This window comes from Leucoraja erinacea, chromosome 5 (assembly GCF_028641065.1).
Source record: "Leucoraja erinacea ecotype New England chromosome 5, Leri_hhj_1, whole genome shotgun sequence".
Classification (NCBI taxonomy): Eukaryota; Metazoa; Chordata; class Chondrichthyes; order Rajiformes; family Rajidae; genus Leucoraja; species Leucoraja erinaceus.
In genome coordinates this window covers 10,166,105-10,190,977 of record NC_073381.1, presented here as the reverse complement: position 1 = coordinate 10,190,977, position 24,873 = coordinate 10,166,105, and the positions used below count along the sequence as shown (strand labels likewise).

The following is a 24,873-nucleotide window of genomic DNA, read 5'->3' as shown; positions in this document are numbered from 1 at the left end:
TCTAAAGCTCGATTCGGTCCTCTTCTAAATAAAAATCCGAAGTAAAATGCAGTTATGTTTAATGAGTTTAATTACAACTAAAACATTCTAATGTTATTCAAAACCAATGTCAATTCAAAAGGTTACATCAATAATCAAATAATGATTTGATTAATATGATGCCTTGATAAGAAAATATTATATATAATTTTTTTCAAGCAATGACAGAACAGACCACATGAAGCAGTCTTCGGGAGAATTAAGTGAGCAATGATGTACTCTTGCTATGCTAACATATTTGTTCAATTTACCACTTGCGAGTGAATAACGATATGGATGAAATGAACCGTCACTGTCCTTTTCCAGAGTAGAGGATTAAAAAACTAGAGGGCATAAACTTACGGTGGAATGGGGGCGATTTAAAATGGGCAACTTTTTCATTCCAAGGGTCTTCTGTATCTGCAAAGAGCTATCAGAAGTAGCTCCAAAAGCAGATACAATTTGATATATATAGAGGTAGGAAGGGTTTAGAGGGCTATGGATTATATGCAGGCAAATAGGACTAACCCAGTATGTCAACTTGGTTGGAACGGAAAAGGTAGGCTAAAGTGCAGGTTTCATAGAAACATAGAAAATAGGTGCAGGAGTAGGCCATTCGGCCCTTCGAGCCTGCACCGCCATTCAATATGATCGTGGCTGATCATTTCATTTGTAGTGCAGGTCCATGAATCTATATCCTCAGCAAGATATACTAATAGCTTTAGCAACATATCCATTCTCTCTTGTCTGGATGCAGTAAGTAAAATGAACACAAGATTTTGGAAAGATTGCAGGCTTGTCCAGATTACAGGATAGTATTCCAGGTGACACATTAGAAATTGGGAGATGGAACTGAAAAGGATTTACACTCTCAATGCCTGGCTGGTGAGCAACATGCACAGTACATCAAGGAGATTAGATTCTAACATCCAGATAAAAGTCACAAAGCTTTATTTTTTCAGGAGGGAGTAGAGATAGGTAAAACAAGTGGCAAACAGATGAAGAAACACAGCGGAGAAAATGATGGAGAGAAAAATGGTTACTCAGTATTAAAAAGGGTACAGCAATCAGTAAACATCAGAGATTACATTTCACTTGATGGAAAAGCTCCTTGTCATTTTCCATCTGTAACTATTAGTGCAAACTTCCTTTTCCCTCTTCCTTAAATGTATCTACTTACCTCAACCTCCACCCACCCCTGCCATTCTCATCACCAAATACATTTAATTTGAATTCCTTATTGGATTTTCAGCTTTTTCTGTCACTATTTTATTATGTCAACCTCTATCTTCCTGCCACTCTCACATTGTCTTCAGACTTGGTCATTTAGTGCAATTTATCAATTTGTTTAACCTCATTCCATTTGCCTTCCCTATAGCCGGGCCATTTGCCCACTGCCATTGCTTTTACTAAAAAGATCCTAATTGGTAATAGAAATGGCAGTACAGGAATCGGGAGTAGGGAGGAGGAATGAAAGATAAGTTGGTGGAGGAATAGGAGTGGAAGTGTGAGGAAGAATAAAGAGAGAAGGAAGAATGAGTGAAGGAACATAAATGGAATAGAACGGAGGTGGAACCGAAGAGAGGAGGAGCTGAGGTGGAGCGGAAGGGAGTAGGAGTGGAGAGGGGAGTGAAGTGGATGGGGGCAGTTCAAGGACAGTTCCTACGTGCTTTCTGTTACCAGATCCATTTGATCTTAATGCCAAAAACAAAAACAACACCATAAATCCAAGCTAAATCTATGTAATAAATAATACCCTATGCTCTATTAACAATAATTAATCAGTATGGGGAAAAAATGCCCTGCCCCTGCCAGTTAGAATAAGGTACTGGAAAAATAACAGATATCTTGTAAGTAAGAAACTGACAGTCACCAATAATTGAAATTATTTTAGATTAATGCATCAAAAGCCATAATCTCACATTAATTTAATTAGATACATAAAAGGGGAAATTCTAATTATAGTTTGTCTGAAATGGATTAGCTGAAATAAGCTAAATGGTCTACTTCAGCTACATTTATTTTGTCTTCTAGCTCTGTCAAAAAGAAATGACAAAAAATATGGCCATCTGACGGGATTGGATAAAGATATGATTAGACAATACTTACGTGCTCTTGATACTTTTGGCTTCCATACATAACATACTGTGGTGCGAGACTGTAGATCATATAACTTGTGTGAAGAACCATCAGGAGCAAAATCATACAAAGGAAAAGAAGAGCTTGGGGGCGTGTTCTGCCTGGTCTAATCTTATACAACTATTTGAAAGAGGCAAAAAAAAAGTGAATTAAACCACTTAGACAAACTAAAACACTGCATGGTGGTGCAAAACAAGTAATGGATTCACAATGTGAATCTCATCTTAAATTGTCAGGATGGAATCCAACCTTGAAGATTTAATTTCTCAAAACGCAGAGTTTTAGATTTTGCACAAAACTAAGGTCAGCAACATTGCTGCTGCGATAAATATACTTAAATTGTACGTGACTTACTGAATCATAAACCTGAACAATTACAATACAATCAAATTGTAAGTAACACATTTTAAAACATCTATTTTTCCTACTTCAAGATTTAATTATTCTAATTCCAGATTTTTCTAAAATATGTATACTTATCACATAGTTAAAACATTCTTAAATTACTAAAGTGAAAGACACCTTCAGTTCTGAATTCAAATCAATCCTAGACCATGAAATCTAAAATTAATAATTTCTACCATTATTATTGCTTCAGTTTCCAAAAATAAGCATTTGTCAAAATGCTACGTCAGCTACTTGCACAAGACCACACATCTCATCCACTGGATTTGAGCAGAATGTGATGGTTCAGATCATTCATTGCTTGCCTTATCATTAAAAAAATCTGTTATAATTGATGTTCTCCTTATCCTTCTCCCCCACACTGACTCAGACATGAAACACGTAATCAATAAATGAAATTACCCTTATCCAGAAAAACCAGATCCCCATGTTTCGGATTCCGGCCATGGATGTGAAGACTATGTACATTGTAATGATCGCAATCAGAATATAATCCAATGGGAATACCTGAGGAGAAAGTTTAAAAACACAAGGTGAATGCTGTGTTTGTTAAAACAATTTGCAACTTTAACTAGCATCATTAAACTGGAGCAAACCAAAGCATGCAATGTCCTGAATTGCGTCAACTCATTTAAAATTCTAATTCACAATGAATACAAATTCAGATTCTGATATCTAATTGAGAGAATTATATATCAGATGGACCATGCCTATCATACATGAGATTTTGTTAGAAAATAACAGTTTTATTATATGCAAATAACCATATAACAATTACAGCACGGAAACAGGCCATCTCGGCCCTACAAGTCCGTGCCGACCAACTTTTTTTCCCTTAGTCCCACCTGCCTGCACTTATACCATAACCCTCCATTCCCTTCTCATCCATATGCCTATCCAAGTTATTTTTTAAATGATACCAACGAACCTGCCTCCACCACTTCCACTGGAAGCTCATTCCACTCCGCTACCACTCTCTGAGTAAAGAAGTTCCCCCTGGAATAGAATTCCAGTGCACGTTTATGTTATGACCATCTCTACTAATCTGAGGCATGAAACGTTTTTCTCAAGAAAGCCACTCACTAGAGATTCACAGGAGTAAAAATGATAATACTGTAACAATGAAAATGTGAATAAATGGAGAAATACATAAGCATTGTAATCAAAACACTGCATGTCAAAATAAACATGGACATGTGCACCAAGGGGAGCTCCCTGCTGCATGTACTGCCATCAATTTGAACATTTACAAAGCCCAAGAATGAAATTGATAAATTAATCTACACCTTCTAGAAATATAATGCATATTCATGGACACATTCTATCTAAATAGCAATAGAAAAGAAAAGAAAATCTTATGCCATTTCAGACTCCTGCCCTCTGCTGAGTAGTGGGCATCTTTGGATGAGAGATGCGCATGTATGGAAGATCGTAGAAATAGGAACTGCAGATAACCATATAACATATAACAATTACAGCATGGAAACAGGCCATCTCGGCCCTTCTAGTCCGTGCCGAACACGTATTCTCCCCTAGTCCCATCTACCTGCACTCAGACCATAACCCTCCATTCCTTTCCCGTCCATATAACTATCCAATTTATTTTTAAATGATAAAATCGAACCTGCCTCCACACAGCTCATTCCAAACAGCTACCACTCTCTGAATAAAGAAGTTCACCCTCATGTTACCCCTAAACTTCTGTCCCTTAATTCTCAAGTCATGTCCTCTTGTTTGAATCTTCCCTACTCTCAGTGGGAAAAAGCTTATCCACGTCAACTCTGTCTACCCCTCTCATCATTTTAAAGACCTCTATCAAGTCCCCCCTTAACCTTCTGCGCTCCAAAGAATAAAGACCTAACTTGTTTAACCTTTCTCTGTAACTTAGTTGCTGAAACCCAGGCAACATTCTAGTAAATCTCCTCTGTACTCTCTCTATAGTCTACCTGCCGACCTAGACCCACTGCAGTTCGCCTACAGAGCCAACCGATCCACAGAGGACGCAGTCTCAACAACACTGAACCTCGTACTGTCACACCTTGATCGGAAAAATACTTATGTCAGGATCCTCTTCATAGACTTCAGCTCTGCTTTTAACACAATCATTCCGCAGCAGCTGGTGGAGAAGTTGGAGCTATTGGGGGTTGATGCTGGCACATGTAACTGGGTCCTGGACTTTCTATCGCAACGGCAGCAGACAGTCAGGGTGGGCAGTAGGACATCAAAAACCATAGCCGTGAGCACTGGCTCGCCCCAAGGCTGTGTCCTAAGCCCCCTGCTGTTTAGTCTGCTTGCACACGACTGTACTGCTAGACTCAACTAAGGAGATGGTGGTTGACTTCAGGAGGGCGGGAAAACAACACCATACACCTCTGCACATCGATGAAGCTGATGTGGAAAGGGTCAGCAGCGTGAAGTTCCTAGGACTCCATCCGTCAGATGACCTGACGTCCACGACCAACACCACAGCACTGGTCAAGAGAGCCCAGCAGCGACTACACCCTCTCCGAAGACTACGTAAAGCAGGTCTCCCCACTACACACCTACGAACTTTTTATAGGGGGACAATCGAGAGCACATTAACCTACGGCATCACTTCCTGGTTCGGGAGCTGCAAGGTGTACGGACGGCACCAACTAGACAGGATTGTGAAGACCGCCAGCAGGATTATTGGTGCTCCACTCCCTTTCCTGCTGGACATATACAGGAAGAGATGTATCAGCAGAGCCATCTCCATCATCAAAGACCCCTACCACCCATTGCATCACATATTCTCCATCCTCCCATCTGGGAAGAGGTACAGGAGCATTAGCTGCAAAACCAGCAGGATGCTCCTCAGCTTCTTCCCGCAGGCTATAAGACTGATAAACGGACTTTGCCCCCTGCCAAAGTATCGCGCACCAACCATCAACCTGGACACACTGCAGCAGAGCCACTGTCGTGCCTCTGCCGATCGGAACGCCTGTTGATGTTTAGTAGAGAGTAGAGTGTTTAATTTGTTCATGATATATGTATTTTTATTTCTATTTATTTTTTACTGCACACTGAATGGACACTGGTTGAGCAACGTTTTTTTGTTTCCTCTGGGTATGTGAGTACTCAGGAAAATGACAATAAAGATATACTATATTTTGTTGACATCCTTCCTATAATTAGGCGACCACAATTGTACACCATACTCCAGAATTGGCCTCACCAATGCCTTGTACAATTTTAACATTACATCCCAACTTCTATACTCAATGCTCTGATTTATAAAGGCCAGCACACCAAAAGCTTTCTTTACCACCCTATCTACATGAGATTCCACCTTGAGGAAACTGTGCAGTTATTCCCAGATCCCTCTGTTCAACTGCATTCTTCAATTCCCTACCGTTTACCATGTACGTCCTATTTTGATTTGTCCTGCCAAGATGTAGCACCTCACACTTATCAGCATTAAACTCCATCTGCCATCTTTCAGCCCACTCTTCCAACTGGCATAAATCTCTCAGTAGACTTTGAAAATCTACTTCATTATCCACACCACCACCTATCTTAGTATCATCTGCATACTTACTAATCCAATTTACCTCACCATCATCCAGATCATTGATGTACATGACAAACAACAGTGGACCCAACACAGATCCCTGTGGCACCCCACTAGTCACTGGCCTCCAACCTGACAAACAGCCATCCACCATTACTCTCTGGCATTTCCCATTCAGCCACTGTTGAATCCATCTTGTTACTCCACCATTAATACCAAACAATTGAACCTTCTTAACCAACCTTCCATGAGGAACCTTGTCAAAGGCCTTACTGAAGTCCATATATACAACATCCACTGTTTTACCCTCATCAATTTCCCCAGTAACCTCTTCAAAAAATTCAAGAAGATTAGTCAAACATGACATTCCAGGCACAACTCCATGTTGACTGTTCCTAATCAGACCCTGTTTATCCAGATGCTTATATAGATTATCTCTAAGTATCCTTTCAATTAATTTGCCCACCACTGACGTCAAACTAACAGGTTTATAATTACTAGGTTTATTCTTAGAACCCTTTTTAAACAATGGAACAACATGCGCAGTACATCAATCGTCCGGCACTATTCCCGTTTCTAATGACATTTGAAATATTTCTGCTATAGCCCCTGCTATTTCTACACTAATTTCCCTCAATGTCCTAGGGAATATCCTGTCCGGACCTGGAGACTTATCCACTTTTATATTTTTCAAAAGTGTCAGTACTTCCTCTTCTTTGAATCTCAAGTTCAAGTTCAAGCAATACTTGCTTTGCTTAAGCACACAGAAAATAGTAGGCATTTACTACAAAACAGATAAATGTGTCCATATACCATGATATAAATATATACACACATGAATAAATAAACTGATAAAGTGCAAATAGCAGAAAGTGGTTATTAATAATCAGAGTTTTGTCCAAGCCAGGTTTAATAGCCTGATGGCTGTGGGGAAGTAGCTATTCCTGAACCTGGTTGTTGCAGTCTTCAGGCTCCTGTACCTTCTACCTGAAGGTAGCAGGGAGATGAGTGTGTGGCCAGGATGGTGTGGGTCTTTGATGATACCATATAACCATATAACAATTACAGCACGGAAACAGGCCATCTCGGCCCTACAAGTCCATGCCGAACAAATACTGCCAGCCTTTTTGAGGCAGCGACTGCGATAAATCCCCTCGATGGAAGGAAGGTCAGAGCCGATGATGGACTGGACAGTGTTTACTACTTTTTGTAGTCTTTTCCTCTCCAGGGCGCTCAAATTGCCGAACCAAGCCACGATGCAACCGGTCAGCATGCTCTCTACTGTGCACCTGTAGAAGTTAGGGAGAGTCTTCCTTGACAAACTGACTCTCCGTAATCTTCTCAGGGAGTAGAGGCGCTGATGTGCTTTTTTGATAATTGCGTTACTGTTCTCGGACCAGGAAAGATCGTCAGAGACGTGCACGCCCAGGTATTTGAAGTTCTTGACCCTTTCAACAATCGACCGGTTGATATAAATGTGGCTGTGGGTCCCCCTCCTACTCCTTCCAAAGTCCACAATCAGTTCCTTGGTTTTGCTGGTGTTGAGGGCCAGGTTATTGCGCTGGCACCATATGGACAGTTGCTCGATCTCCCTTCTATATTCTGACATTCCCATCAGTGATACGCCCCACAATAGTGGTGTCGTCAGCGAACTTGATGATGGAGTTTGCACTGTGGTCGTACGCAGTCATGGGTATAGAGTGAGTACAGCAGGGGGCTGAGCACGCAGCCTTGAGGTGGTCCCGTGCTGATTGTTATCGAGGCTGACACATTTCCACCAATACAAGCAGACTGTGGTCTGTGGATGAGGAAGTCGAGGATCCAGTTGCAGAGAGATGCGCAGAGACCCAGTTCTGCGAGTTTGGTAACCAGTTTGGAGGGGATGATTGTGTTGAATGCCGAGCTGTAATCGATGAATAACAGCCTGACATATGAGTTTTTGTTGTCCAAGTGGTCCAGTGCGGAGTGGAGGGCCAGCGAGATCGCATCCAGCGTTGATCTGATTTGGCGGTAAGCGAACTGCAGTGGGTCCAGGTTTTTGTCGAGGTAGGAGTTGATTTGCTCCATGATCTGCCTCTAAAAGCACTTCATCACCACCGGCGTTAGTGCCACTGGTCGATAGTCATTGAGGCACGTCACCTTACTCTTCTTGGGCACCGGTATAATTGATGCCCTTTTAAAGCAGGTGGGGACCTCAGACCTCAGAAGTGAGAGGTTGAAAATGTCCGTAAAAACTCCCGCCAGTTGGTCCCCACAGGTTTTTAGAACACGACCGGGTATACCATCAGGACCAGGTGCCTTTCGGGGGTTCACCCCTCTGAAGGATTTCCTGACGTCGGCCTCTGTGACTGAGACTGAAATGCCATCACATCGAATGGGGGTTCGGGAAGGCACATCAGTATTCTCCCTGTCAAAGCATGCGTAAAACGCATTGAGCTCGTCAGGGAGTAATGTTTCACCGACATTCGAGCTGCCTCCTGGTTTCGCCTTGTAGGAGGTGATTACATTCAGGCCCCGCCACAGCTGCCGAACATCTGTCTCATCCTCCAGTTTGAAGCAGAAGTCCCTTTTAGCCTTTTTGATGGCCTTACCAAGGTCGTATCTGGACTTCATGTAGGCCACTGTATCATCGGACATGAATGCCGTGTCTGGACTTTAGAAGAGTGCGGATCTCATAGTTCATCCAAGGTTTCTGATTGGGAAACACTCGGAAGGTTTTTGTAGGGATGCAGTCCTCCACACATTTCTTTATGAAGTCTGTAACAACTGTGGCGTATTCGTTCAAGTCCGTTGCCAAGTCCTTGAACATTACCCAGTCTACAGACTCCAAACAGTCCTGGAGTTATTCTTCTGCCCCCCACCCCCCTCCCGACCCGCTCTGTGCTGTCCTCACTTCGGGGGGTGCGCTCTTCAATTGCTGCCTGTATGGTCGGACTTACCGAAGTGAGGGCGAGGGATATAACTATAGGCATTCTTGATGGTGGTGTAGCAGTGGTCGAGGGCGTAAGGTCCTCTGGTGCAGCAGTAGACATGTTGGTGGAAGTTGGGGAGTGATTGCTTGAGGTTCGCCTTAATGAAGTCCCCAGCAATGGTGGTAAATTCCTCGGGGTAAGACGTCTGGTGTTTGTTGACCACGGCGTGCAGCTCCTCCAGTGCCAGACGGACGTCTGCCTGGGGTGGGATGTAGACCGCGGTCAGGATAACGGAGGTGAATTCTTTTGTGAGGTAGAAGGGATGGCACTTCACCGCCAGATGTTCGAGGTGTGGAGAGCAGGAGTTGGACAGGACTGCCACATCGGAACACCACGCAGAGTTGACCAGGTCCTCTCACTTTCCCAGATGCCAGGGTATGGTCCATACGGTGGATGGAGAACCCTTCAGGCTGGACCGCTGAGTCTGGGGAGCTGGGGTGAGCCATGTCTCTGTGAAACAGAACACAGAGCATTCCCTCAGCTCCCTTTGATAAAGCAGTCTTGCCCTTAAGTACTCCACTTTATTTTCAAAGAACTGTACATTAGCCAGTAGGATAGTAGGGAGAGGGGTCCGAAGTCCCCTGCGCTTCATTCTGACCTGGAGTCCTGCCCGTCGGCCACGTTTCCGGTCACAATGGAGGCTTCCCCTTTGTTTCCAGGTACTGTACTTGCTGTACCTGCTGTTTCTGCGGACCTGCGCTGGAACGGGGAATTCCTCACAGACGGCAGCTCCAGCTCCGTAACGAACAGGGGTTCCCTAAAAGTCGGCAGCTCTAGCTCCGTTGTTCTTGGGAGATCCAGCCCGTCGGCTCTGGGGGTCATCCTGGGGTCTCCAGCTCCGTTTTTCTGATCCATGTAAGTTGCTGGAAGTTGTAGTTGAGCCTTTTATTTTCCGGAGCTCCGCAAAAGTCGCCGCAGGCAGGCGCCATCTAGCAGTCATCTAAACTATGCAGTCATAGTTTCCATAGCTTCTCTACTTGTTTCCCTTACCTCACATAATTCAATATCCATCTCCTTGGTGAATACCGAAGAAAATCAATTGTTCAATATCTCCCCCATTTCTTTTGGCTCTGCAGATAGCTGTCCACTCTGACTCTCTAATGGACCAATTTTATCCCTCGTTATCCTTTTGCTATTAATATAGCTGTAGAAACCCTTTGGATTTACTTTCACCTTACTTGCCAAAGCAACCACATATCTTCTTTTAGCTTTTCTAATTTCTTTCTTAAGATTATTTTTACATTTTTTATACTCCCCAAGCACCTTGTTTACTTCATGCTGCCTATAATTAGATGCTGGTTTATAAAAAAGGTAAAGTGCTGGAGTAAATCGGCGGGTCAGGCAGCAACTCTGGAGGATATTAATTGGTGATGTTTCAGATTGGGACCCTTCTTCAAATATTATGCTTTCTAAGTAAATATGCCTTCTTCACAAAAACAAAATACATGTCACTGTCTCAATCTGAAGTTGGAACCTTCATATGTATTGGACGATTCAATTGCTCAATTTAAATATTTATTTATAATTTAAGTACGCTCATTCCATTTTAATGAAGGGTATTCAGCCATGGTATTCAACCGTGATCATATTGAATGGCGGTGCAGGCTCGAAGAGCCGAGTGGCCTACTCCTGCACCTATTTTCTATATGTTTCTATGTTACAATATTCATTACGTTTCTCCCTCCGCAGATATGTCTGACCTGGAGAGTGTTTCCAATCATTTCTTTTTTTTTGAGATTTCCAGCATCTTATAACAATTTTTAGATACTTGTAAATGAGACCAAAATACCAAAATTAGATGTTTTCCATCCAAGCAAATTTAAAGAAATGGCACAAAATGATAATCAAATCCTTGGTACAATCTTCAGGGAATCATTTGAAACTGATGTTAGAAATTAAAATAGCATTATATTTTTAAAGTAACATTAAATCATCTAAAGCATCATTGAATCGTGAAGCCATGGACAGGTATTGGAAATCACCATGGACAGGCATTAACTGATGAGGAGTCAGCCTGTGAAAGGAGGGAATTTTTGTTTATAAACATTTTGTTTGAACTAGCATTCAATGAAATGAAGGAGTCTGGGTATCTGTGTACTGTGAAAACTATTCTTAATTCAGGGTTGGTTAATTGAAATGAACTGATCACTTAGTTGTTAACATTTTTTTTGCTGTGTTACTAAATATAATATACATGTCACAATACAGCATAACTCATCTTCTAAAACACAAAATATACAGTATATACATCTACCAGTGTTCTGGATTTAATTCCAGGGAGGCACCTGATATGTGCAAGTTATTTGAGGGTAGGTTGGGGAGGGGGGTGAGAACATGTTGGTAAACTTATGTTCTACTTCACACATATATTTTGCACAAAAGCTAAATTAAGAGACCAGAATGGGGGAAATTTGAAGTACAAACAACAGGAAGCATGCAAAAATACATTAACATCTAAGGAGTGGGGAAGTAGATCGATGAGATGCAACTTAAATTTCATGCAGGAGTACAATAATAGTGGAATATAACATCTAAGGCAATAGTATTATAGGATTGAGAGGAACAGTGGATTATACATTGAAGTCAATACCACAGAGAGATACTGGTAAGGATCTAAACGCTCAATAGAACTATCAGATAAAAAAATCGAATGTACATTGCAGCATCTTATTCTGCTATCATCTTGTAAAGTTACGCAATTTCATACTTACTGTCTGTAGAATAAGTAAGAGTTCATTTAAAGGATTTCCCAAGTTAGTTTCAAATATTATAAATCCAGAATCAAAACCCATTGAATGGAGTGCTTTATCCAGGCTGCAAAATATTTTGAGAGATAGAGTGAGAGAGAGAAAGAACAGTTTATGTATCTCTACAAATGATTGAAGGGGTCTGTTTATAGTACAAAAGTACATTCTGGAATAGATGTACATTCTACACAAGTAAGTAGATGTTAAACACAACGTGAGATGCTGATGAGTTAGTGAAGCATCTGACAAAGGAGCACGGAGAATTACCCAAAGCTTATGTTTATTTGCTGCACACAGGAATTTAGGAACAGGTGTGGACTATTCAACTCTCAAGCTTGTTCTGCCATTCAGTGTAATCATGGCTGATCTGCCCCGGGCATCATCTCTTCTCCTATTCTCCTAGCTTTTAATTCCCCAATCTTTAAAAGATGCTTCACTAAACGTGAGAATATAGGTCAAGTTAGCTTAATCACTTCTCATGGGACAATCTATCATCACAGGAAACCAACATCTCCCTTTTCAATTCCCTCCTTTGCTTAGCTCATACATCCTCTTGGTCTTTTAACCAAGAAGTTTCCCTCCTTCTTGCTCCCTCATTGCTTCACAAATGGACCTCATTCTGTTCCGTTCCTTCAAATAATAAGGGTCATTACTACTGACAGCTCAAATCAAGAACATGTAGTGAATAATTAAACATTTGCAACGCTGAATACTTTTTGTGTTCTTTGTCAATAGCAGCAATTAATAAAAGTATAGAGGGGGTTAGCATCCTTTAAAGGTCGATACATTCATTGCCAGGCATAGCACAGACTGTTAAAAGCAGCAACGTATAGAATCGCAAAACCTATAACAACGATGTTTCTGTCTTCTGCAGCCAAAAAAAGTAGGGAACGGTAAACATTATGCAGATGTTTTAAAAGGGAAGAATGGATATACCACGTAATTAGAGTTTAACTTTGACAAACTTTGTTTTTTCTGGGGTGTCGGAGATTGAGGGAATGTTTTATCTAATTTTGATGATCAGCACATTACTGGAAAACTTTAAAATATATATTATTAGGCACTTAAAAGGCAAGATTAATGATGTACAGCTTCTTCATTAATCTTGCGTATTTATGGTTTATATTATTTCATATACCCAGTAAGATTTTATTTTCTGAGGTGGTAAAAAGCAGTATTGACATTTGATGTTACATGTAACAAGCCCTTTGTGCGCATTATCCCACTACCTTACTCACCCCGTCACCATGCTCTTTTTCTTCCTTTGTACCTTTCTATGTTCCTAAATCCCCCATTTCACTTTTATTCCCCCTCTTCCTTCACCCAAAGCCCTCACACTGGCTTTACAATTCACTCCTCTTTTCTTATCTTCTATTTCAGTTTCATTTCTTCGTCACATACTTCACCCCACTGCCAAAACCCAACCATCGCCTGTATCCACCCATCACATGCTTCACACGCAATTTACGATGATCAGCTTACTTTGATAGAAAGAGAGCAACAATGAATAGAAGAGCCACCAAGATGAAAAACGTCCCCAGTGCAATCTGTAACATAAGAAACATTCTTAACTTACTGCCACAATGGATACTTTAAATACTTCATACAGAATATAAACACATGAGAGAATCTGAGGGAAAAGAATGAACAAAGGTAACTTGGAGGTCAGAAAAAACAAAAACATTTTGAAGTATAATTTCTTCATGATGAAACGATTGTCATTTTAAAGACTATAAAGCAAATATTTCAATGACAGTAATTAATTCAGCAGCAAATGAGAAAAATGATTAGCCAGTGAAAATTGCAGTCTTCTGTTTTATTTTAACAAGTTAGGGTGGCACAGTGAGGTGCAGCGGTGGAGTTGCTGCCTTACAGTACTGGAGACCCGGGTTCCATCCTGAATATGGGTGCTGTCTATACGGAGTGTGTACGTTCTCCCTATGACCGCATGGGTTTTCTCCAGATGCTCCGATTTCCTCCCACATTCCAAATACGTACAGGTCAATACTGTAAATAGGCCCTGGTTTGTAGGATAGAACTAATGTACGGGTGATCTCCGGTCAGCGCGGACTCAGTGTGCCGAATGGCCTGTTGCCACACTGTATTTCTAAACTACACTTAGTTAGCATCATATATTTATAATACAGGAAGGAAGCCATTTATCCCAAGGTGTCCATGTTGGTCAAATGGAATAGCACTTGATTTGATTCCACTTCCCAAATCTCAGCCCATCATCATTTAAGTTATGGTTCGACTTGTTGTGATTTCAAACTTAGATATATATAGGGATTGGAGTGCTGCAGATCACACAGCCGCTGAATGAGAACCTGCTCACAAGGCTGCCAAAATAAGGTTATATATAATATAGATAGATGGATATATGGGACTAGGTGAGAGTAAATGTTCAGCACGGACTAGAAGGGCTGGGATGGCCTGTTTCCGTGCTGTAATTGTTATATGGTTATTAGATGTTTAAATTTATCATCGAACAAACTTTTCCTTTTTCCTAACCCTTTACTTTCAATAGACACAATGTGCAGCAATTTAACACTCGTAAAGTTACTCATTGAACATGATACGGAGTATTCAAAAATTGTAAGTTGCTGCGATTAGCAATAATATTCAGGAAAATTTGCATGCCGAAATTCAGTGAGATTTTTTATAATGTGAGATATGTTGCGTTGTTTGAATTATATCACGATGGAAAAATCTCAAAAAGATTTCCAGATCGTATAAACTAAGGTCATAAGTGATAGTAGTCATTGATAGTCAAGGTTTATGACATCAAATAATACCGTCAGAAATTATTAGCTGGTGGTATAACATTTTAACTGATAACGCAAACAGATCAAGTTGCGAGTGGAAGCTGTAGTTTTTATTAGAAAATTTTGACATACGACCTATTATTATATTTATTATACATTTGATTTTTTTTTCCTATCCATTTTGCTAATCCTTAACTCAGGTAACAACCTTAATATTGAAACAGTTCTTCTCAGTTTGGATAATATTACCGCAGGTGCTACCCATGACATTCTCCTCTGCTGCTATGTATGATATGATATTAGAAATAAAATGGCACCAGAGATAGAGGGAATTAAATATACTAAGTCTGTATGGGAGTGAGAGCAATGAGGAAAAATAGACATTGATTAACAAGCAATCACAAATAGCGTAATTACAGGTTAGAATGCAGATACTATTTTAATATTTATTAGTTCCAGCTGCATTGAAGCAGCAAATTAATTTTCCAGTTTTACCTCATTAAGGTTTACCCTCATTCAATGCATGCAAATTTTTGAATAAATATCACATTAAATATTGTAAAATTTCAAGATGTCCATGCGTATTAAAAATATTATATTGATACACTTGCCAGCAGCTAAATATTGAGACAATTCAATTTTCATGAAATGTATCTTCTTGTGGCTATTGAGCCTTTGTGAGGAAGGGGGAAAGAATGCATTATCCACTATTTTGATCAGCATTATTGCATGGCAGTTGGCATTATAACCATCAACATTTGTAACCCGGCCTACCATGTATTTATACGGAGGCCTATGGTCTAAATCACATTAATAACGTATATTTATTAGATCCAATGTATGCACCTTAAAAGGTCGTAAAGCACAGCAAAATTTCAACCAGCAACTTTTTTCAGCAGTTTCCAGATGTCTGTCTCTTCTTTTAAGTGTTCGCAACTTCTCCTCTAGTTTCTGTAAAGATTTTCGGTCTCCTGTGGCTAAAGGGCGGCCATCCTTACACTGCTGAAAAAATCAGGGACATGCATACGAAAAGATCAGGTAATCGTTTTCTCATTTAAGTCAACAATTTGAGAATAAAAATGTGCTCTCAAGCTTTAACAGGTGCTAAGCTAGTTTGTAAATTGAATTAGGATTTCGTAAAGATTCATTCAATTTCCTTGGGTTTTGAACTGGAAAAATAACTCACACGTTCTCCTTAAAAGTAGGAAAATATTCTGTGTGGCCACAATGTACCTGCATCTGTTAGACACCCGTTAATGGTGTTGAGAAGATTCTTTAATATTTGCGTTGAGCATCTCTATAATACTATAGACAGATAAATTATGGTTGATTGTATCACACAAACAAAGAGCCACATTACCATTTCATTTTGAGAATAAAGGCGACAATTGTTATCACAGCTCATGGCCATACTCATCATTACATTAGACATAGAAGCAGGTGATCTCTTTCGGCCTCAGGTGTCTGTTGCGCCATTCAAAAAGGCATGCATGACATCTTACCTCATTTACACTCTGCTGAACTAATCCTATATTTGTTGATTTCTTTCATCTTCAAATATATCTCCATCTGCCTCGAGTATACTCACTTGGGCGGAGAATTACAAAAATTCATGACTTTCTGGATGAAGAAATGTATTCTTATGTCAGTCCTAAATAACCTATCCCTTTTTTGAAGACACTGACTCCGTTCCGATCATTCCATCAAGGGAAAATATCCCTTTAATGAATATCTCGCCAAGCCTAGTGCAGCATTTAATGATATCATGTCTTTTTTTTTAGATAATGTAGGCCTTATTTGCTTATTCCCTCCTTGTGTGGCGAATATCTCCCATTGCAGGAATCAAACTGTTGCACTACCTTTATCTTGTCCATCCTTCTTTACGTCAAGTTACTAGACCTACATTCAATATTCTAGGTGAAGGCCCTTATGTAATTAGGTCTAATCTTCCGTACTCAAATTATTTTGCATCAAAGGCTAACATTTTAATATTTAAAATGCTAATTTAAAAATTGCTCATTGCAGTTTAACTCTCTTAATTGATTTGTGTACAAGGAAACCTAGATTCTTCTGAACATCTTTCACATCTCATTCCAAAATGCTCCATATTCCTACTTTTGTCCTACCAAATCTTTCAACATCATGTCAATTTGCTTAGATGTACCTATATTGGCCTCAAAAACCCTTCTTCATTCCCCTCCAAACTTACCATTCAGCTATGTTATCATCACTTAATAATCTTCTTCAGTTTTACAACGTCACGATTTAATTACTTGTTCATAAACTTTTTTATCTGAATTAGACAACATTCTATGTTATAAGTTGAACAGCAGAGGTCGAGAATTGATTCATGAAATTTGGGGCAGTTAACTGATATGACAACTAACTAGAGCAAAGAGTATGCACTGGCATATCTATATAATGGGAAAACAAAGAATGGATTAAGTGGAAGCAAGCTCATGTAGTGGAAGTGGAAGGAGGCTGCAATGTGACTTGGACAGGCTGGGTGAGTGGGCAAATGTATGGCAGATGCAGTATAACGTGGATAAATGTGAGGTTATCCACTTTGGTGGCAAAAACAGGAAAGCAGACTATTATCTAAATGGTGGCCGATTAGGAAAAGGGGAGTTGCAACGAGACCTGGGTGTCGTGGTACACCAGTCATTGAAAGTAGGCATGCAGGTGCAGCAGGCAGTGAGGAAAGCGAATGGTATGTTAGCATTCATAGCAAAAGGATTTGAGTACAGGAGCAGGGAGGTTCTACTGCAGTTGTACAGGGTCTTGGTGAGACCACACCTGGAGTATTGCGTACAGTTTTGGTCTCCAAATCTGAGGAAGGACATTATTGCCATAGAGGGAGTGCAGAGAAGGTTCACCAGACTGATTCCTGGGATGTCAGAACTGTCTTATGAAGAAAGACTGGATACTTGGCTTATACTCGCTAGAATTTAGGAGATTGAGGGGGGATCTTATAGAAACTTACAAAATTCTTAAGGGGTTGGACAGGCTAGATGCAGGAAGATTGTTCCCGATGTTGGGGAAGTCCAGGACAAGGGGTCACAGCTTAAGGATAAGGGGGAAATCCTTTAAGAGCGAGATTAGAAAAACATTTTTCACACAGAGAGTGGTGAATCTCTGGAACTCTCTGCCACAGAGGGTAGTTGAGGCCAGTTGATTGGTTATATTTAAGAGGGAATTAGATGTGGCCCTTGTGACTAAAGGGATCAGGGGGTATGGAGAGAAGGCAGGTACGGGATACTGAGTTGGATGATCAGCCATGCTCATATTGAATGGCGGTGCAGGCTCGAAAGGCCGAATGGCCTACTCCTGCACCTATTTTCTATGTATCTATGTATGTAAAGGATAAATACAGATAAAGACTGGTCTGAGAAGAATTCTGTTTCTGTATATAAATTCTGTACAAATTAAACCAATCTAATTCACTGAAGTTTACTACCATCACCTAAAGTCTTTTAGTTCTACCAGTTAGGCTGCTACAAAGTATGGGTAAGTTTAAAAAATAATGGAGTTTTCTATTAGGATCCCATTCCACATTATTAACCATTGGGAAATTACATGGCATGCATATTATACGCATAATTCATACATTTTTAATTATTGAACTCCCTGGAAACTACCAATCTGTACTTTGAGAACATTTAAAAAATGCTGGAAATACTCAGCAGGTTATGCTGCATGTGGTGCAAGAGAGATATTACTTCTGGTCAACAGCCTTTGATCAGATCGAGATGAGAGTTTTGATGGGAGGTCATCAGCCTAAAGAATTAATTCAATTTATCCCACTACATGTGCTGCCTGCCTGCTGAGTATTTTCAACATTTACAGTTTTTATTTCAGACCAATCAATTCTTAGCGAACCCTTTGTTAAAAAAGTTAAAAAAGTCTAAATTATATATATTTTTATTGACATTTAACATTATAACCTTGAATTTAATCTTCTCCATTTGCTGCTCCACTTCTTCAAGGTCTTCAGTATTTTGCAGTCGTTCATACACCACATTCTTTGTACCTTTTATCAGGTTTAATGGCAATGCAGACATACCATAGGCCTTGAAGAAAAAAATGCAAAGAATAAGTACACGAGGAATACTAAGAACACTACTACAAAGTCAGTTGAAAATGCTTTCATAACTAAATTTATTCTTCATGTAATTTGAAAGGAGCTACCTATGCTGGAAATTCATGTAATTAATGTATAACAACGGTAATACATAATTAAAGCATCCAAAGCCGTGCATACAACTTTTTCCCCCCGCACTTAGCAAAATATTATTTCAGATAACTATAGAGATTGAATTATGAAAATCACTATAACTATTATAAATCACTATTAATGAGTAATTCCCTGTCATGATGACTAATCACAAGGAGATAATTCAACAGTAAAATTGCATCACTAAACTGGTTCTTATTGGAAACCATAACAATATAATGTGGAAGATAAATAACTTGGAAATTTTAGCAAGAGATCAAAAGGAGTGTAGGGCTATTTCTTAAATTGCATAATTAAGCATACACTTTGCAAAGATTTGTAAAAGCTTCCATAATTAGCACTTACGGATGGCAACTGACATTTATCAGACTGGAGCATTATTTTCATCACAAACACAACTTCTATCTTGCTCCATGTAATTTTAGTTAATCCTGTTGGAACGGTAGCCTCTCATCAAGCCTTTTAGTCCGTGGGTCCGTGTACCCCCCTATGATTCAACTTCTTGGGTGTCATTTCGTTCATTGGCATCTCTTCCGACGGAAAGACTATGTTCCCAAGAAATAAAACTCATTTGGACTATGTTTTTTAACCCCATATCGCAATCTATGTCAAAATTGTGTTTTGTCACACTTTGCCCTCTTTCTTGTGGCCCTCTTCCATCATCCTATGTCAACCGGAAAGCAAATCCAGATTTTCATGTGCAGCACTGGAAGCGTGATGATGGGGATGAAGCATTCAAACAGTGTACAAGAAAACATCTGGCATGGATGCTTTCCCGGAAAGCGAGTAGTGAGAAAGGTCAAGAGCTTCCAGCTTGGGCTGGATTTGTCTCAGCCACAGGTGAAGTGCCTTCAAATGTGGCCACAATTGACTACTATCCTGTGATCAATCATCCTTTCACGGAATTTAGTACAGTTCAAGAGTGTTTACGAGCTTCAATTTGGGTGTCTGCATGAAGGCATATCCCCTCCTGTGGAGTCATCCTGCAAAGTACAAGAAACATAGCAAAGAGGCTACACGGAAAGAAGGTGATCTTCATTAATGAAGGAGAGGCCACACTTATTACCTGAGAATGGGAAAGAGACACTGCAGTCTGAGATTCAATCCCTGAAGTCAAACCAAGAAGAAACAGACTCAGGAGTCATCTTATACCGCAACTATGGCAAAGAGCAAGGATATGACCACGTACAAGTCAAAAGCCCAGACAGCGATATCTTTTTCATATTGCTTCACTATGTAAACAGCATTCAAGACACCAGTGTTCTTAGACACAGGGAGAGGCAACAGGTTTTTTTTTGTCCTGTTGTTTCAGTTTATTTTAGTTGTGTATGTGTGGGGGGGTGGGAGAAACTTGTTTTTAGTCTCTTCCTTCGGGGGGGATTCAACCTTTTCTTGTCGTATCCCCCGTCTCCATCTGCGCTGAGGCCTAATGGCGGAGCTGGTGGCCTCCAACTGGGACCGACCTCGAGGCTCCGGAGGCAGAGCCAGGACTTACTCACCATCGAGAAGCTGGCCGACTTCGGGGCTGTGGTGGCCTTGCGGCGGCGGCGACCCGACTTCGGAGCCTCGGCCGTGGGCCCAGTGGACTCGGCCGCGGGCCCAGTAAACGACAACGTCGGGAGCTCGCAGGTCCCAGGTTGGTGACCTGTTCTCTGGAGCTCCTGCAACGACAGCTTCGTCCGCTGGACTGGAGGGTGGCAGCTTCGACCGCCCCGGGCCGCGGAGTTTGAACCGGCCCGTTCGCGGAGCTCGGATTCAGGCGCAGGACTTACCACCACCCGGCGGGTTCACAACATCGCAAGCCTGGATCGCCTCAACGCAGAGGGAGAACAAGGAGGGAAGAGACAAGAACTTTAAGACTTTTGCCTTCCATCACAGTGAGGAGGGCTTGGTAGACACACTGTGGTGGATGTTAAATCTGTGTTTATTGTGTATTTTGTTATTTTTGTATGGCACAAAATTTCGTTCAGACTGAAAAGTCTGAATGACAATAAAGGATACTTTATTTTACTTTACTTTTATAATCTCAACCAAAGAATAGGATCTTTGATCTCAACAGTTTGTTATAAGCAACACTGGACATAATTTCAAAATATCAACATTTCTTAATATCTAGCACAAGCAGACACACTTTGAACACAAACAGGGCAGAAAAATGAAATAGCTATTCATGAATCCAAATGGAAATTGATTTTTAAAATAATTAAACAAATCCTAAAGGTACTTAAAATAACAGGCAATATCAGAAATGCAATCAACTTTATTGATCTGTGTGCAGAGTAGTTTTCTGCAACCTTATGAACTGTTAGTAGATCCATAATTTCAACCAATCAAGATACACAAGTCAAAAAAAATGTTAATTGAAATGATGAGAGAAATGCAGGAATTTTTGCAGTAATTAAAAAAAAAACTGGAAATGCAGGACCTAAAATCATCAGCTTGGGAATTCTTTCAATGGATCATAGGCTTTGACGAACTAAATTGAACAAATTATGGAAGCATATCTTCAAGAGATATATTTCAACTGTGAACCAGTGCAAATTCCAAGAGCCACACCTTTATTCATATTTAGTTCATTTTGATTAAGAACTATAGAACCTCTGAAACCCCACATACATGGGTAATGGGGTTATTTGGCAACTTGGATAATCCATTTAGATTTCCTTCTCTCTAGGGATTGTTTTGTGAATACAAGGAATACTGAAACTACAGCATACTTTGGAGTCACTCCTTTCCAATATAATCAACTGCTGCAATCTGGATAGAAGTAACCTTAGGCCAAGTACAAAATCTCAAGTGTGGTTATGCAAAGGTGGATCAAATCAAAAGAATTAGACTTACGTTTTTACTAAGCTATTTTACAATATTCTAACTGGTTAATCAGGCATACAATCTTTTCTTTCCTATACTGACGAAAAATAATCATATCTTCATATGTTTTGCTTCAATTGCGTATTTCATTATATTTAAGCACTAAAATACTTAGTTTATTCCAGATGGTGAAAAAGATTATATTTTGTGCAGAATAATACAACAGACATATTTTACAGTCTGAGATTGGATGATGCATTTAAGGATTACAATTACCCTCAATCAATCCAGACCTCCGTGGAGCAGATATAGAATGCAGAATCAAATGGGTTTTTGCATTTCTGAGAACTTTAGCTTTCTGTATGATCATTTATCCTGTGTTCATCTAGTGGTGCATGGTCAGAGAGTCAACATTGTTTGTAAGTGAGCATGTTAGTTAACTTCTACCAACATAAGTAATTGGATTTTGGATTGAAAAGATTAATTAAAGTATTCTCTCCCCTATAAAATTGCAACGCGCCAATTCCACCAGACCAGACTTTTTGTTTTCTGACCATTTGTTTTCAATCGATACTACCTCGGAGCAATTTAACAAACTTAAATATTAAACACAGGTCATCCTTAAGAGTAAATGCATTTACTAGTATTACACTTCCTAATATGCAGATTTATTCCAGGAAACGTATCCAATATTACATTTCTATTGGCAACGTAGATTTATCGACATTCAGCAACAAGAAGATAATTATTATGGACTGCATCCTCCACTTTCCCATAAGTGAGCCTGCATCACCAAACATCTGAATAATAAACTCAAAGCCTATAAACTGCTCGTCAACTGCTGCATGCAACTCTTTCTATACACTAAAATGCCCCCCTATTCTCATATGCGTTAAGCAACTCGGATCAACTCTCAAGTAGTTGTAACAAATAGGATTTCCCTTACAATATTTCTTCAGGGTGTTCAGATTCAGATTCAGATTCAATTTTAATTGTCATTGTCAGTGTACAGTACCGAGACAACGAAATGCATTGCAAAAGTGTTCAATTTTGCACCCAGTAGTATTCTGGAATATTTTAAGTAAAAATATCAAATGTGAGAGAAATTAAAATAGTGGAAATCAAAAGAGAAATCAATCATAATTTACAGCTGATATTCAGTACTTTGAATACTTCAAATGTCAGAGTAATAAGAAACTTTTTTTAAATTATACATTAATTTTGCTCAGTTCAGAAATTTGTTGGAAAAACTGTTTTTGGAAAAGCCAACAGTAAATTCACCAACTTTCTCAACCCAATGGGAATACTGCAATTTTGGCTGTTGCACACTATTTGGACTCACAGTAAGACACCTCTGAATAATAATTCATACTTTTATGGATGTTCAGATTTAGACCAGAGTGCTGTAAGTATAATAATTGCTTTCACCAGTAATTGTGCACTAGCTATGCAGGTTGTCCAGCACCTAAATGTCTACATTAATAATCAACTAAACATTTGGCAGCATTTATGCAAAAATGAACATCTGATTTATATACACAAATTATGATTATGCACTATTCCTTAAAACCAAACTGCAAAAAGTTCATGGATCATTATGAAAATTTCTACAGATAAATCCAAACTCATCAACAGAACAGGACAAAGTAATAGTTAAAATAGTGGAAGCAAAAGAAGGAGTTACAAATATGCCAAACTTGCTTCTTTAAACAACATCCTCATCCTAGCCAGACCACTTGCAGCCGATAATAAAACACTTTAACTGGTTTAATTTGTCAAAAAGGTTTGGAGTATTTTAAGATTTCACTTGTATTTCAGGTAAGTTTCAACAATGCACCTCACCTAAGCAAATACTTGTCACTAAGACAGTGGGACATCCTCATAATAAACATTGAGCAGCAAATGGCTCAGAGATTCAACGCTTATGTTCCCCGTGTACAAATAGGTGCTGGACAGCTCTTTTTTTTTTTCTTCTCTCCCTCTTTCAGAATTAATCCACAGCGCTACGAATTAAGTTTATAGAACATGGCACTATGAAGAATTCACGCGAAAACAGACATAGGAACTGAATGCAAGATGTGACTTTTTCACAGGAGCAATGTTTACAGGAATGAAATAAATGTAAATGACTTTTAGATAACTATGAGTAAACCATGCTTACAGTAAATAAATCACTCTTACGGCAAAATGGAGTTCAGAATAATATAATGCCTTGTATGCCCTGGAAATTCAAACTTGGAAGGTAGCTGTATTACAGCTCCCTCTACTGGTAAAAAGTGATGCAAATTGAGCAGAAATTAGTAAAAACTTAAATTAAATCCAGTTGAAACTATTTCATTTTAAATAATCATTTACAATAATTTGAATCCATAAGATTAAGCTCAACCTTAGCTTGCCTTGGTTTCTTCATTTGCTTCACATGTTTTGGGTCCATGTTCTAATAACCCTGAAGCTGATGTTTCTTAGATTCATTGAGATGAGCTATCTCATGCTTGTCTGATAATACTCTATCCAATGTTACTTCCTAAATTAACACTGGTAGCAAGCTTGGATAGGGTCCACAAACTAATTATGCATAACAATTCCAGTGAAAACCAGGGATTCTGATCAAGAATAAATTAGCCCCAACTTGCAAACGAGTTTAAGTGTGGTTGTGTTACTCCTACATGGAGATATCTCTCTAGTTTTTAGAGCAATGCAATCTTGCTGTTAATAAGTGCTACAGAGAGAAATTTTGTAAAAGGTCCAGAAGGCTGTCATTTGCCAGTTCAGAAAAGGAGCTTACACTGAATTTTGTTGAAATAGCATGGGAAGCCAGGAACAAGGGGGTCAGAATGAGTGTAACATGGGAATTAAAGTGACAGGTAACATAAATCTCAGGATAACATTTACAAACCGAATGGGGGTAGGAGAGTGTGGGAAGCAGGTGGTGTTGGACTATAAAAGAAAGCACAGAAGCAGAGAGAAAATCTAAAGGCTGTCGATGCTGGAAATATGCAATAGAATCAGAAAATACAGGAAACACTCAACATTTCCAACCCAGCACTTAGCATTCCCAACCCACCTGGCAATCCTTATCCAAGTACAAATACTTGTGCGGAGTAGAAATAATTATGGTAGAGACATATCAACGCTTCCTGCTGTATATAAGAACTGCACCAAATGACAATGAAATTCATCCCATGGGAAAGAAGCCAGCAACCAATTCCTCATTATGAGTCAGCACAATTTTTTACAGAACCAAAAAAAG

The 24,873-nt window shown here is 39.7% G+C and overlaps 1 protein-coding gene across 2 annotated transcripts in view; it reads right to left on the bottom strand.

Annotated features, from left to right (window-relative positions):
* lmbrd1 (LMBR1 domain containing 1) overlaps positions 1-24,873 on the bottom strand; it is a 163,004-nt gene that overhangs the window by 26,381 nt on the left and 111,750 nt on the right. The window contains exons 8-13 of one of the 2 annotated variants that reach the window (XM_055635037.1): positions 18,523-18,648; positions 15,425-15,580; positions 13,296-13,360; positions 11,778-11,880; positions 2,965-3,069; positions 2,128-2,277 (exon numbers count right to left, since the gene is read on the bottom strand). In XM_055635037.1, the coding sequence (XP_055491012.1) occupies positions 2,128-2,277; positions 2,965-3,069; positions 11,778-11,880; positions 13,296-13,360; positions 15,425-15,580; positions 18,523-18,648 (705 nt within the window). The remainder of the gene's footprint in view (positions 1-2,127; positions 2,278-2,964; positions 3,070-11,777; positions 11,881-13,295; positions 13,361-15,424; positions 15,581-18,522; positions 18,649-24,873) is intronic. The other variant, XM_055635038.1, reaches the window with a different exon arrangement.